Here is a 15,970-nt window from a genome sequence, read left to right on the forward strand (position 1 = left end):
TCATTAAACTTGAACATAAGAGCAACAATGTATCCCTGAATACTGTGTGCACATTTCAGGAACATGACCAAGATCAAAGGTCATTTAAAGGTCAATGAACTCTGGCCATGTTGGGAGTATGTGTTAAATTGGAATCATAACTTAAAAAGTTTACAGATTTAGTTCATGAAACATTGACATAATGGTAATCAAGTATGAATGATTGTTTTGCACATGTCTTAGGTCACGTGATCAAGGTCAAAGGTCATTTTGGGTCAATGGACATGATATTTTATTATCATACTAGTGTTTTATTAGCTTTTTCCAAAGGCAGCACTGCTGCTACCCAGGACCAAAATCCAGTTGAAACCAATTAGAGCAAAACCAATTGAAACCAGTTGGCCAACTGTTTCAATAGGGAAATTGGAACAACTGGTTCCAATTGAAAACCAGTTGCCAACTGGTTCCAGTTTAAAACCAATTGGGCAACTGGAACCAGTTGGCTATTGGTTTCAATTGGTTTTCAATTGGTTCCAGTTGTTCCAATTTCCCTATAAAAACCAGTTGAATCCAATTGGAGGCAACTGGTTTCAATTGGTTCCAGTTGAAACCAATTGGAGGCAACTGGTTTTCAACTGGAACCAGTTGAAACCAATTGGTTTCCAACTGGATCCAATTGGAACTTCCAGTTGGAATTAACTCAATTAGTTACAAATTAATTAGCATTTGCACTAACTATTGCTCATGCCAACACAGAAGCAGTGTTATTTGTCTATTAATACCAATGTAAAGGGCATTGATAAAATACAGACTTTCATATGTATATATTCATATTGGAGTTCTTCAAATATATGTATTTTTATTTGATGTAATTTGGTAACAGTTAGTGGTGTACTAATTATCTTTGAATCTGTTTTAATTATAATCTATAACATTTATGAACATGGTTTTCACTGCTAAGTATTGGAAACATCTGAAAAAAAGTGTGGAACTTCAAATTGAAAAAAATAAATAGATACATTGTAAATTATGATGAATCTCATAAAACATTAATCTGTGCACACTGGCAGAAAATATGCAAGTTAACTGGTTTCAATTGGATCCAGTTGGGTAACTGGAAAATTTCCAATTGGAAACCAATTGGAAATCATTTCCAGTTACCCAACTGGATCCAGTTAGGATTTCCAGTTACCCAACTGGTTCCAGTTTTATTTCCAGTTACCCAACTGGTTCCAATTAGAATTCAGTTACCCATCTTTCCAGTTAGAAGTCATCTCCAGTTACCCAACTGGTTCCAGTTAGAAATCATTTCCAGTTGGAAGTCATTTCCAGTTACCCAACTGGTTCCAGTTAGGATTTCCAGTTGCCCAACTGGTTCCAGTTAGGATTTCCAGTTACCCAACTGGTTCCAGTTAGAAATCATTTCCAGTTGGAAGTCATTTCCAGTTACCCAACTGGTTCCAGTTAGGATTTCCAGTTGCCCAACTGGTTCCAGTTAGGATTTCCAGTTACCCAACTGGTTCCAGTTAGAAATCATTTCCAGTTGGAAGTCATATCCATTTACCCAACTGGTTCCAGTTAGGATTTCCAGTTGCCCAACTGGTTCCAGTTAGGATTTCCAGTTGCCCAACTGGTTTCAACTGGAAATTGTTAAATTCCAGTTAAAACCAATTGAAACCAGTTGAAACCAATTGAAACCAATTGAAACCAGTTGGAAATCCAACTGGTTTCAATTGGATTTTGGTCCTGGGATATAGAATCGCGTAAGGCAGGCGAGACGGCCAGAGGCGTTCCACTTGTTTAAGGGAAATTCCCCCGCCTTTCACCCTTTTTTTTCAACCTTACTAGCTCATAAAAACCAAGGATTCCACTGAGATTGTCAGAGCCTGTGATTTCAGTTTTTCGACACCTGAACTTTCATTCTAATATATATAAGCTCAGATGTGGAGAATGTATCAAAAACTTTGATTTCCTTTCATCTGAAAAATATATATCAGCTAATACTAACGTGGAGCGTTGTGGCCCAGTGGTTAAGCCTTCTGACTTTGAAACAGGGTCATGGGTTCGAATCCCAGCCATGGTGTAATTTCCTTCAGCAAGAAACTTATCCACATTCTGCTGCACTCGACCCAGGTGAGGTGAATGGGTACCCAGCAGGATTAATTCCTTGAATGCGTGAGCGCTGAAAGGCAGCTGGAGCTAATAAAGCCTGGGTAATAATAATAACAACGTGCCTCGGAATAGAATATTTCTAGATAGATGGTGCTATATAAATGCCTCTTATTATTATTACTATTTGAAAGTATAAATAATTAGCATTTGAATAGTACCTTGGTTTTGTTTCTAGGACCATGCATAGACTTTTATACTAGCATATGACTGCAAAATAGCAGGCGGTCACTTCAACTGTCCATATCTTATGGACAATTTATGAGTTTGTCCCTAATAATGAAACTGATGTATGTATTTACACGTAGTTGAAACTTCATGTGGATGGTTTGCACCTTTCCAAAGACTTGTAGAATTTGATTGTACATTTTATGAAAAGGCCTACAAGGACTTAAAAGCTGTAACTTTAAATCTACGTCTGACAATCGGATTGTTGTGTGGGTTTATGAACTAAAAAGAATTCCATATTCTTGCATTTTAATGTCTCAATACTGATAAACTTTACTGTAAATATAATAATGGCAACTCACTCAATACTGTGGTACCTTTCATTTTGTTATTTTGACTCCACTGTAATGAGCCATTGGGCTTCCATGGGTATATAGAAGAGGGGGTATTTATTTTATCTCTTTTTTCCCCCTTTTTGTCTCGCCCACCAGAGGTGAAGGCGAGACTTGGGGATCCAAATGTCGTCTGTCCGTCACAAACCTTATCACACATAACTCTGCAACCGTAAGTCACTTTTCAACCAACTTGGATGGTAGATGGACTTGGGGGACCTGCATGTTAAGCTGCAGTCGGAGGTCACATGGTAAGGTCAAAGGTCATTTTCAGGTCAATGTTAATGTTTACATGCAAGACTCTTATGACACCTAACTCTGCAACCGTAAGTCACTTTTCAACCAAACTTGGTAGATAGATGGACTTGGGGGACCTGCATGTTATGCTGCAGTCAGAGGTCAAATGGTAAGGTCAAAGGTAATTTTCAGTGTGTTCCACTAGCTGGAAGCTCCTGAAGCTTAATTCTTTTTGGCTTTCTTTAAAGGACAAGTCCACCCCGACAAAAAGTTGATTTGAATAAAAAGACAAAATTCCAACAATCATAACACTGAAAATTTCATCAAAATCGGATGTGAAATAAGGAAGTTATGACATTTTGCACAACAGTTATATGCATATCCTGGCCAGTATGCAAATGAGGGGACTACATGATGACATCACTCACTACTTCTTTTGTATTTTATTATATGAAATATTCTGATTTTTTCACCCATGTCATTTGAAGTCGAGCTTTATTCTTCCCTGAACTTGTGGAGTTAACATTGTTCAACATTATGTATTTCAGTATACATCATTGTCAATTACTGCATAAATTGAAACATTGTATAATTGAAACAATAAAAAACAAAAGAAATAGCGAGTGTTGGACATCATCGACTCTCGCATATGCATTTTACTAAGTTGTGAATATAAACTGTTTTGAGAAAAATATATGTGAAACTTTTAAAATGTCATAACTTTCTTATTTTGCATCCGATTTTGAAGAAGTTTTCATTGTTATGCTTGTTAGATTTTCTCTATTTATTCAAAATCAAATCAACATTTTCCTGGGGTGGACTTGATCTTTAAAGCTTTCACTCTGTTTAGCCAAGTGATTTGTTTAAATTTCAATCTCGGGGTTATAAATCAACGAATTCCGTCTGCGCTGGATGACATTAGCTATTAACAAAGATACTTTGCTAGAATTCAGAGCTAGAGCTCCATACACGTACCGTACACGTACGTAGTCAACATGCGCGAGGCGCGGTGAGGTACCGGTACCGTACCTGTCGAGGAGTGAGTTGACAAAGCTGCGATGCTCCGTAGGCGGGGAGAAAGCCAGGAGAAAGTGACCGAAAGTCAAGGATCACAAAAGACGAAGTTGGAGCTTGCTTAGCGTGCAACAACGACGTCGACGATGGAAAGTAAGTAATTTTTTAACTAGACGTTTTCATAATGATATAATAGTCCATGTCAAGAGATCGACGATACTTGTGATTGGGAGATCAATTCTATAATGGCAAAACGATCGTGATACAGGGAGATTTAGCTTTAGTACAATTCGAATGATTGCTGTCACGGATTTGTGATATCCGTATAAGAAATGCGTGATTAAGAATTGCATGCGTAAGGAATGGAAATGTCCCGACATCCTTTTGAGTACCGTTATGTTGTCTCTCTAGCATTTTTTTTTATTTTGGAGGGGTAGGGGGCAGGTCTAATTTCTCCTTTAAAAGATAAAAACTGGTGTGGCTTTAAATTAGGCCTTAGGGTGACCAGATTTTACCAAATGAAATAGTATACGGGACATGGTGACCAGATTTCACAAAATGAAATACGGGAAAATCAACAAAAAACATCAACAAGTGTTACACCTGTGAAAATTATTGATTGGAAGGGAGGGTGAACGAAAGAATGAAGGAGAGAAATAAAAGACGAAAGAAAAAGAGATGAATTGAGAAGAAAGAAAGAAATAAATAAGGGGAAATTGAAGGGAAAAAAATAACAAAAAGAAAAGAAAGTCAGAATAAATGGATGAAAGAAAGAATAAAAGAGATAAAATGTTTTCGTCATTCTTTGAATTGAATACAGATAGAAAGAAAAAGAAAGGAATGGAAGGAGAATACAATGTGTGAAAGACGACATAAAGGAGAGAAAGAAAAAAAAGTAAGAAAAATGAGGAGGAAAGAAAAATATTTCCTTCATTCTTTGAAAGAAAGAAGCAAACAAAGACAGAAGGAAAGCAGTAAGGGAGGAGGGAAGGGAGGGAGGGAGGGAGAGAAAGAATAAGGAAAGAATTGAAAGGAAAAATAAAATGTAGAATGAAAGAAAGGAAGAAAAGAGGGACGAAGAATTGAAGTGAGGAGGGAATGAAAACATAATGGAAGAAGAGAAAGAATTAAAAGAAAAAGGAGAGGAAGGGAGGGGGGGGAAGTTTTCAGAAAGAAAGAAAATAAAAAAGGGAAATTTGATAAAGAAGACAGGTAAGAAAAAGGAGGAAAGAAATAAAAATGAACAGAGAGAGAGAAAGGATCACTAAAGACAAAAGGAAATGAAGATAGATGGAACAAAAACGGGCAAGCAGGAAGGATAAAAGGATGAAGAAAGAAGGAAAGAAAAGAAAGAAAGAGGGATAAGGTTCAAACTTCGAGCAAAAAAATCCAATCATCTAACAAAAATCATAATGATATTTGGTGTTTTTCAAATATATTTTTAAAATTAAAGTAAAAGGTTTTAGAAATGAATAAAATTTCAAAGAATTTTTTTTAACTTAAAAATTAGATGAAACTTCGCGGCATCATACACAACAAGACTCAAAACGAAAGCTGAAACAACTAGATCTAGTTATGAAAACTCAATAACTTGTTCCTCCGAGATTACATCTCCAAATCAGTAATCTGAGAACCCATAATATATAGTCATACAAATTTCCGCCGATTTTGTGATTATTTTGGCATGTTTGGTGGAGAGAATCTGCTCAGATCTTACATGCCACACATTGGCAGGAGGCCAGTTCATTTGCGATGTATTGGGCTTCTAAGAAAATCACCACAGAACTTGCAAAAGTTTATTTATCGATTTTATTGTTGTCTCTGCTTCGTCATCTGTTGGTTATTTTGATGAAAATTCGTCACTTTTAAATACATTTTGTTCAATATTCTGAAATACAGGACAAATAGGCGTCCCGGAAGGTTTGTCGGGACGCCGGGACAAAGAAGCAAAATACGGGACAATCCCGGAAATACGGGACATCTGGTCACCCTGATACGGGACAATCGGTCCAAGTCAACTCTGACTAAGTCTAAGCACGGCGCGATGCATTTCTAATTCTAGACCAAAACTTAAAAACTCTTCAGTCTGTATTTTGGTTGTTCCGTTGAACTGCGTTGGCTCACTCACCACTGAAGAGCTTGGAGGCCCTTTTGTACAGACAAGGTATTTTAGCAGTGACAGAGCTCAGAGCTACCAAGTCTCACACATTATGCGCGAGACTCAAGCATTTTGGACTCTTGTTCATCCCCTCAAATCTCTGTCTCACGCAACTATCACAGCCTATCTCCATATACATTGTACACAATGTCTGTGATCTCAGATTCACAGAAAATCTCACGCATAGCTGGTCTTTGAACTTGACATCTCTGCTACCAAGTCTCACACATTATGCGCGAGACTCAAGCATTTTGGACTCTTGTTCATCCCCTCAAATCTCTGTCTCACGCAACTATCACAGCCTATCTCCATATACATTGTACACAATGTCTGTGATCTCAGATTCACAGAAAATCTCACGCATAGCTGGTCTTTGAACTTGACATCTCTGCTACCAAGTCTCACACATTATGCGCGAGTCAAGCATTTTGGACTCTTGTTCATCCCCTCAAATCTCTGTCTCACGCAACTATCACAGCCTATCTCCATATACATTGTACACAATGTCTGTGATCTCACTCAGATTCACAGAAAATCCATTATGAAAAATACGTACGAGACATTTGGCTTCTTCCTGCTCGTACGCACGGGCGTCCGTCGATATAACACATGATATTTTTATGAAAATATGCACCCTTTTTCTTAAAAGTTGATGGAGAGGGGGAAAAATTAATTGTATCAAGTCGGGGTATTCAGTAATGAGTACAGGAGAAACTATATTTCACTGATTTTTATGATTCATCCCATTTGATTAACTCATCTATTCGTGTTTTGGGGCTAATCTTTCCCTTACGCATTGCTTTTTTGCAGAAGTTCTATGGAAAATGCACCTTTTTTCACACAAACTTTGAGACACTCTGTATTCATTCCCCCATTGCTCGAGAATGAATGGGCAGTTAACGACGAGGTGATAGATTTATTGAAGAATGGAATGTATATTTCATGAAAATGAAAGCCATTTCCCCATTGGATGTTATCTTCAATACGTGTTTTTTTAGATGAATTTAGTTGTCGAATCGGCTCTCCTGGCATTTGAAGTCTCTATCAGTGACGTCACTCAGGATCGTCATGCCTGAACCATCGGCCGGGCAGGGGTCGCAATGGTAGTATGATTTATGCATAATGCACTCGATTTATACAATAATCTTGTCCTCCCGTTCAAATGAATGTGAAACTCATAAAATTTTCATCAGGGCATTCAACAGGAGTACTGAAGTACACATTTCTTTGTTATAAGTGAATTAAAGTCCCTCCAGTGAGTTTGATCACCCCTATTGTGAAAATGTATCACCCCTAAATTGTAACACAGTCAGCTGTTTGCACTCAGGGTCACTCCGTTACCTGTGTGTGCGTTCAAGAGTTGTACACGATTTTCTGTCTCATTTAGGCAGAAATCTTTCATAATGCACGCATAGCTGGTCTTTGAACTTGGCATCTCTGCAGTAACGTAACGTTAGATCTAACAGCTGAAACAAACAAAATGTTTGCCATCTTTTCAAACTTTCACTTCTTAATAATTGGCTTTTATATCTAGTGCTTTATCAATCTATGACTGGATCCATAGCTTTATTCTTTAACTAAGTTTGATGAATAAAGTTTTAGATTGCTCCTCTGTATGATAAGATTGATTCTCTTCTTGTATTTTGTTTTCCTTTAATTCAAGTCCTGATATCTCCTTTGGCCTATCTATTAATGGCATAATTTCTCTTTCCTCTGTTTTCACTTCAGGCCCTTCACCCATGTGGGACTTTGTGTCTCCTGAAGACAACAAGGAAATGATCGATAAGTTCAGAACAGAAAGTAAGAAGGTCATGGACAGGTGGTCCTTGGGAAATGCATCTACTACTGGTGAGCTTGCCTCGCTGTGTGTGTATTGTGATACTATAACTGTAAAACATGGAAATGAGGCCCACATCACAAAGTTTGATAATTAATTGTGAAGTTGATTTGTTTAAGTCGTTGCATGTTTGAATCAATGCAGTCAAGTTTTAAAGTTAGCCCTGCGATCAACCCACTCGAGACTAAACGATTTTGCTGTAACAAATATTTTTGTAGACTTCAGTCTGCAAATATGTGGGCTTTGTCTCCAAGGGGTGATTTCAAGTTTCATGTTCTGCGTTGGTTTTGGTGTTGACAGCACGAAAAAGTTGCTGAACCAAGCTCCAACACCGAGCTGGGTTCAGAGGAACGATACCAATCATGTTATCGATAGCCTATGATGTCACGCCTCTGCGCTGCTGATCAACTCAACTTTACGCAAGAACTTCTCGACGACGGAAGTGAAATCGGTATTAAGAAATGACAGAAAAATCTCATGAATACAGAATGCACAGGCTAAAATCACTTCAAGAATCTGATAGAGTAAACATTATAATTGTCCAATAAATTGGTTAAGGCTTTAATGATTTGTTCTCATCTTAACTGTAAAAATCAAATTTTACGGGGATGTTTCATCCTGTTCGTGGGCTTCAAGTCGCCAACACCATATATAATGGTACACTTAACAGTGCAAAAGTCTTATATGATATAGTCACCAGGGCTCCGTAACAAAAAGGTTTGCGATGGATTGCAAATATGAAAGAACCGCACTGATTGGTTTCTGGTCAGTATTTTAAACCAAATGTGCCCGTAACATTGATATTGATTGGCCAGTTCATTTAGCGATTGATCGCTAATCTTTGTGTTACGGAGCCCAGGAGTGCATGGGTAGGGCTGATTAACCTGTCTGTTCACACATAAACTGAGTTTCGATTCTCCTGATTAAATAGACATGTTGACATTTAAAACAAAGCACTGCATTTCTGATACACCAGATATTTTACCCATCTGATTTTCTGTTCTTGGAGAATATTTTTTATGTAATAATCCTTCTTTTTTTTCAGAGAAAGATGCAGCAGTTTCTTTTTTGGTGCAGCTTGGAGCCGTGAGAATCTCTTTTCAGTCTGGTAGTAGTCACATACAATCTGAGAGACGAGGTAAGTATATATGTTTAAGAAAAATACTGAATTTTTTAAATCGTTATAAGGGCATTTTCACGGTAACTGACATTACAAGGCACAATTTTACACACTTTTCATTGTGTGTATGATTAGCTCTAGAAAAACAAATGATGAGAGTTTGCTTTTAAGCAAACTCACATTTATCTTTCATTCAAAATTTACAATTTCATTGACCCATCTCTGTCATGTTTTCTATGGATAAAAGAAACGGTACATCAGGTTTTATTTATAAAAAAAAGTCAATTGTCATTTTTTCCCTTAATCATTATGTACACTTTTAAACTAAATAATTGGCCATAATTCTGCATGTATTAATAGAATATATACAAAAGTCAAATATAAAATGGAGTAGGTATAGAATTTTTTTATTCATAATTTGGTAAATTGGGGCATCGGAGAAGCCAGGTTGCCTCTCACTGGTCTTCATCTTTGAACCAGTACAGAGGGATTCAATTATCTGTGGAATATTGTTTAGTTCAGCATGGAAGGTATCTTTTAAGAAACATTTGTTCTTTTTGTTGCTTTCATAGTGTCCGTCCAATTTGAGGACAGACCGCTTTTGGAGACAAAACATGATGGTCCTGATACAGCAGATCCCCTACCAATGAAGAATGAGGACATCGATAGCAGAGAACAATCAGGTGCCTTGACGTCTGCTTCACAAGCAAGCAGTTCCAAAGATGTGCCTATCGACAGTGGTGATGATGGGGACAATGAAAATTGTTCAGCATGGATGAGCGAACCTAGTGATGATGATGATGATACAGTAACTGCACAGGAGGATGATAGAAGTGCAACTCAACAACCAAGTGAGGAACACCCATGTCCTAATTGCCATGCAATCCTACACAGCACCTGGGAATTAGATCTGCACAAAGTGAACGATTGTGAGAAGGATCCCATCAAGTATGTGTACAATTGCGATCAATGCACAAAGTCATTTCTCAGGAAGCTTAAGCTAATTTCGCATTTACGCATTGATCATAAAATGACCCCTCATGATGTTATTGTAAAACTTAAAGAATTGGAAAGTACCAAAATTCAAAAAGGTTTGGAAATTGAGGTATCCAAGAAGGAACCACACAGACGGCAAGGCCTCAAGGAATCTAATGGTGAAAGAAAGAGGCAAAAAGTGTCAGGGAGAAAGAAAGAGGGTGAAGGGAGTGTACAGAAAGCAAAACGAACCAGAAGCGACAAAGCAGTTGCACCTCCGAAATTGAAGAGACTGTGTGTCCGTCTTAAAAAAATAAAAATGGACGATAGGGATGAATATAGTTCTTCCAGCAGGCAGACAAGATCTAGTGAGACAGCTGTGGTTTCTAATGTAGAAATAGCACCACAGAACTGTTCTTCTAATGATCATCAAATCCTAGAAGCCTTGGATGCTAAATACGATTGTGAGAGACGTGCTATAGAGGAAGTTGATGAAAATGAAATTGTGAGGGAAGAGAAGACAGAATGTAAAGACAATGAAAGACCGACTGTGTTGTCAGAGTCTGAGTTCAGTGAGGCTAGATCATTGGAAGAGAATGGCAATTCATTAGTTAACTTTCAGAGCAGTGATGACAAGGGATTTACTGATGAGAATGTAGATACCCCCTCTAGCCCTACAAATGAGAATAGGAAAGGAGAGGTTTTAACTGACTCGATTGTTGCTGACATCCCGGAAGTCATGTTTGAGCCATGTGAAGAAAGTGATCAAAAGAATGTTAAAATTAAAAGGGGAAGAAAGGTATGTGATCAAAATACATGTAACTCCACCATTAGTTCAAAATCAGAGAGTAAAGAAAGCATTTTCGGATGCTTGCTCTGTGATATGGAATTTCAAAAGGCTTATCAATACCACAAGCACATGTTTGATTGTCATAAAGAAAGCAGGCATCAGGAGTTCACATGCGGTACATGTGATAAAATGTTTTTGAAGAAATCATTATACACAACTCACATCAAAACCCATATGGACAGAAACAAAAGGCAGAAATATCACTGCAAGGAATGCAATAAGTCCTTCTTGTCGAAGTACGATCACAATTTTCATATGGACTGGCATGCTGAGAAATTCAAATGTGAAATGTGTGGTAAGTTGCTTTCGAGCAGATATACACTGGAGAGTCATATCAAATGTGTTCACAACAAGTTGAAGTACCCCTGCCACCTCTGTGAGAAGGTGTTTGCAAATGAGAAGTATTTAAAGTTGCATATAGAAGACCACGAACTGGGACGGAAATATAAATGTGAAGAATGTGGAGGAACCTTCATCCGTCCTCATCAACTGAAATCGCACAAGGAACTTGTCCATTCAGGTGCCTGTCAATGCCTTTGTGAACTTTGCGGAGAAACTTTCAAGACTCCACAGATCTTAAAACAGCACACTGACACTGTCCACTCCCTTGTTTACAAGTACTCTTGTGATGTTTGCGGGAAGAAATTCCAACGCACGTCCAACCTGAATCGCCATAAGAAGCTCCATTTCAATGACCCTATGTTGAGGCGTTTTCCTTGTACACTGTGCGATAAGCGCTTCCGAGATCAAAGCAAGTTGAATGTTCATATGGATTGGCATAACAATATCAGGTCACATACATGCGATATATGCGAGAAGTCGTTTTTGACAAAAGGTAACCTAACCAAGCACATGTTAACCCACCAGGATAAGAAACCTCATGAATGTGAGATTTGTTCCGTAGGTTTTATGAACCTGCCACAACTCAGGAAACATCTCAAAGTAAAGCACAAGGTCATTCTGAAAACAATGAAGACCAAGTTAGTTGAAGATGAACACCTAGTCAATAAATCTGCCGCAGGGCCACTTTTACCATCAGAATCAAGGTCTACAGACAATGCCAGCGATAGTCCAGTTCATCATCAAGAACACTTGACCAACGATAGTGTTTATCAAGTATCTGAGGTCAGCATTTATCAAGATCCTGAGCCCAGTGTCAGTGAAAGTGTTGGAGAACTGCTTCTAGGAATGATGACTTTGTAGATGCATGCCAAATATACATATATATATAGATATTTATATATATATATGTATATATATATATATATTCTGAATATTGCTCAGAAGCTTTTGTTTGGATGACAGATGCTTCTAATTTGGCAGTGAACTACAACTGTACTGTCATTGGGTGTACTTAAGTGTTGCTCTCCTGTGACTCTCAGAAACAGTGGGTCCTAGGGCCCCGTTGAATGAAAGTACTATTATGGTAGCTTTGCCATCCAATGGTAACTACCATGGTAATGCTGATCAACGGCCAATCAAAATAAGGATTCCATATAAGTTACTGTTGCATGGCAAAGCTACCATAATGCTAACTTTTATGCAATGGGGCCCATGATTTGAATCCCACCCATGTTGTCCATTTCCGTCAGCAAGGGAGTTTCCATGCTGTGCCGCACTGGACCAAGGTGTGGTATGGTGACCTGGGAGCATTAACTACAGTAATACACGTGCAAATGGTTCAGTTGTCAATTACATCATTGTAAAAACATCCATCCTGACCATAAGCTCCCTTGTAAACTGTAAAAGGTACAGTAAAATCTTGAAAACAATGATCACCTCTCTTGTAATTGATTGTGAGGCAAACTGTTCAGATATATCTAATAGAGTTTCCTTTTTACCAGTAGGTAGCTTCTATTGGCGAGTTCTTACAAGGAATCCATGTGGGTGTTTCATCAAGCTGACCATAAGCTACGAGTGACTTCGTGAATGATTGGTGATCCTTTCTTGTGGCAAATAATACACACCAGATTTTGATTGGTATGCCATGGATGGAGTTGCTATTAGAAAGGGTCACCAGTGGCCCATCCAGAGAAGGTTATGGAGTTTTGTCCCCACTAAACCAACTTGGCAGAAAAGTCTACCCACTGCAGAAACAGTTGCGTTTCAAAAGCATATTTAGACAAGTGTAAGTCTCTAATATGCTCAGATATAGTAGTTGTATCAAAACTATTATTTCCGTTGATGTGATCAATATATTAGCTAATACATATTTGGAAGTATGAATTGTAATGATACATTGGTTTTGTTTCTAGGACTATGCATAGACTTTTATAATAGCGTATGACTGCAAAATAGCAGACAGGTCACTTCAACAGTTGAACTGCCCATATATTATGGACAGTTATTGAGCTTGTCCCTAACAATGCAATCAATACATGTATTTACAATTGGTTGAAACTTCTTATTGTTTACACCTTGCCAAAGACTTGATTTAGCATAAATTGTAATTGTAAAATATGATTGTACATTTTATGAATACGCCTACATGGCCCATGATATGAGAGCATTAAAAGCTGTAACTTTACACTGACATCTGACAATATGAACGTGGAGTAGGTTTAAGAGCCAAAAACAATTCCATATTCTTGCATTTCATATCATTGCTGGTAACCATTGCTGTAAATATATATTTCTTGTAACTCACTGCATAATATGACCCGTTTTGTTTGGTTGTTTCGCATCCACTGTAATGAGCTATAGGGCTTTCATTGGTAGAAAAAGGGTTGCTATTTTATCTACTTTCCTTTCAAGAGAGGCCCCATTTTCTCTCCTTTTCTTTTATCAACCCCCTTTCCTTTCCCTTTTCTCTTTCTTCTTCTTCCCCCTCCATTATGTATGCTCCCTTTCCCTCTGCTAAGAGTAGATCTAGGATTTCATAAAAAGGGTCTAAAGGGGGTATCAAGAAAAAACGTTTGTCTCCCAAATATGTAAGTCTAATTTGTCAGAAGCAAAATGCGTTACAACAACAGCTTATTTGATGCTAATGGGAGTAATGTCCATGCCAAAACCTCCCTTTTATATGAGTCCATTCTCTCAAGACTAGAATGATATAATTAAAAAAATTAAAATAAAATCCTTTAAGATGATATAAAATCTTATTTCTGCAATTTAGAAATACATGCACAATATTAACACTTTTAATGCAACTTCGGCTTTGTAACACAAAGGTTAGTGATTACTGAATACTAAATGAAGTGGCCTATCAAGTCCGTTAATGCATGCACATTTTGTTCAGTAGACTGACAAGGAACCAATCAGAATTGTTCTTTCAAGTAAACAACTAAACGCACTGAACCTTTGTGTTGCTGGGCCTAGGTGAAAGAGGGGTCGAGAACTGAATTGTAAATGAACTTGGAAAGAGGCTAGTCTTCAGGCGCAGACCCTGATTGAAACTTTGATCAACAATTTGGTATTCACACATTAAGACCAGCACAAATAAATTTAAATCCCTGAATGACTGAGAGGGACCTTCTGTACATGAGTCAAAGGAAGGAACCTTAGGCTGCATATTCAGGCCTCTTTCTGTGAAGGAATGGTTTGAACTAGAAGTAAGAAACAACGGATTATAGACTGACATAGAGAGAGGGTGAGAGAAAGAGAGTGTAAAAGGTGAGTGGAATAATGAAAAGACCCTTCCTCTATTAAAATTGATATGAAAGGTATAAATTTCATTCAGAATGAAAAAAAATGGAAGGATCTCAATTCAATCTATACCTAAATTTCTGAACTGAGAAATCAGAAAACCGCACATGTGATCACTCTACCCCAACAAATCATACTAAATATCTACAATTATACAAATAATATAAGCAAATAATACTTGTAGTGATACAATCATAGATGGTGTAATAATTACTATTTTTCATGCTACATATTGATATCAGAATGAGTGTAAAATATATATTTTTTTTAACGATTACTTGTCCATATGTATCACTTTCAAGTTCGTTTCCTAATTTTATTTACAAACATTAATTGAAAGTCCTTTTGAAATAGTTCATACATTCTCATGAATATACTATTTTAGAAATTTAAATTTATTTTAGTCTAGAAGTGAGTATATGGCACATTCAGGATGGGCCAAGTTTGCAGAGATGCCAAGTTCAAAGACCAGCTATGCGTGAGATTTTCTGTGAATCTGAGTGAGATCACGGGCATTGTGTACAATGTATATGGAGATAGGCTGTGATAGTTGCGTGAGACAGAGATTTGAGGGGATGAACAAGAGTCCAAAATGCTTGAGTCTCACGCATAATGTGTGAGAATTGGTAGCTCTGAGTTTGTTGTGGATTTTCCAGAGCATGGGGTCCACTGGAGGTTTTCTTTCAAGCTTTCAGTTTCACCCTGTTATGCTCAACCTCTCAACAAATGTTTATGGTTTAAAGTGATGGTCCGGGCTGAAAAGGATTATATCTAAATAAATAAAGTAATATTCACAGAGCAGAATGCTGAAAATTTCATCAAAATTGGATAATAAATACGGTAATGAAGTTATTGAATTTTAAAGTTTATAAATATTTTGTGAAATCAGTTATGTCATGTGCACATCGTCATCAATATTTATTAGGTGGGCTGATGATGTCACTTCCCCACTTTCCTTTATATTATGTTACATGAAATCATAAATGTTTAATTTTTTTCATACATGTGTACATATATCTCCATTATGATGAAATAAGCCGTAGCAATAAAAAAATGATGCACTTGTCAATCCAATTGCTTTAGTTCTTGGTAGAAAAAATTTGGATAAACCTAATTTCATATAATAAAATAAAAAAGAACAAGTAGGAATATGACATCATCAGCCCACCTAATGAATTTTCATGAATACATGCCTAGAACTGTTTCACTATATATCTATAAAATTCAATAACTTTGTTATGTTTTATACGATTTTGATCATATTTTCAGCATTTTGCTCTGTGAATTTTACTCTATTTCTTGAGATATAAATATTCCCTGCCTGGCCCATACCTTTAAATTAATTTTTGACAGTTTTTGTGTTGAGACTTGGCAACTCCCACCACCCAAATAAAATTTCAGTGACGGTCTAGTCTGTTTCTAAGAC

The 15,970-nt window shown here is 37.3% G+C and overlaps 1 protein-coding gene across 1 annotated transcript; it reads left to right on the forward strand.

The window, feature by feature from the left end:
* Positions 1 to 3,774: 3,774 nt before the first annotated feature.
* On the forward strand, positions 3,775 to 13,642 carry LOC121424378 (zinc finger protein 91-like). The gene is made up of 4 exons (XM_041620043.1): positions 3,775 to 4,112; positions 7,846 to 7,965; positions 9,000 to 9,092; positions 9,647 to 13,642. Exons 1-4 carry the CDS (start codon positions 4,106 to 4,108, stop codon positions 12,100 to 12,102), a joined length of 2,676 nt encoding a protein of 891 aa, XP_041475977.1. The 5' UTR covers positions 3,775 to 4,105; the 3' UTR covers positions 12,103 to 13,642.
* Positions 13,643 to 15,970: the final 2,328 nt, after the last annotated feature.

Source organism: Lytechinus variegatus, chromosome 11 (genome assembly GCF_018143015.1).
Source record: "Lytechinus variegatus isolate NC3 chromosome 11, Lvar_3.0, whole genome shotgun sequence".
Lineage (NCBI taxonomy): Eukaryota > Metazoa > Echinodermata > Echinoidea > Temnopleuroida > Toxopneustidae > Lytechinus > Lytechinus variegatus.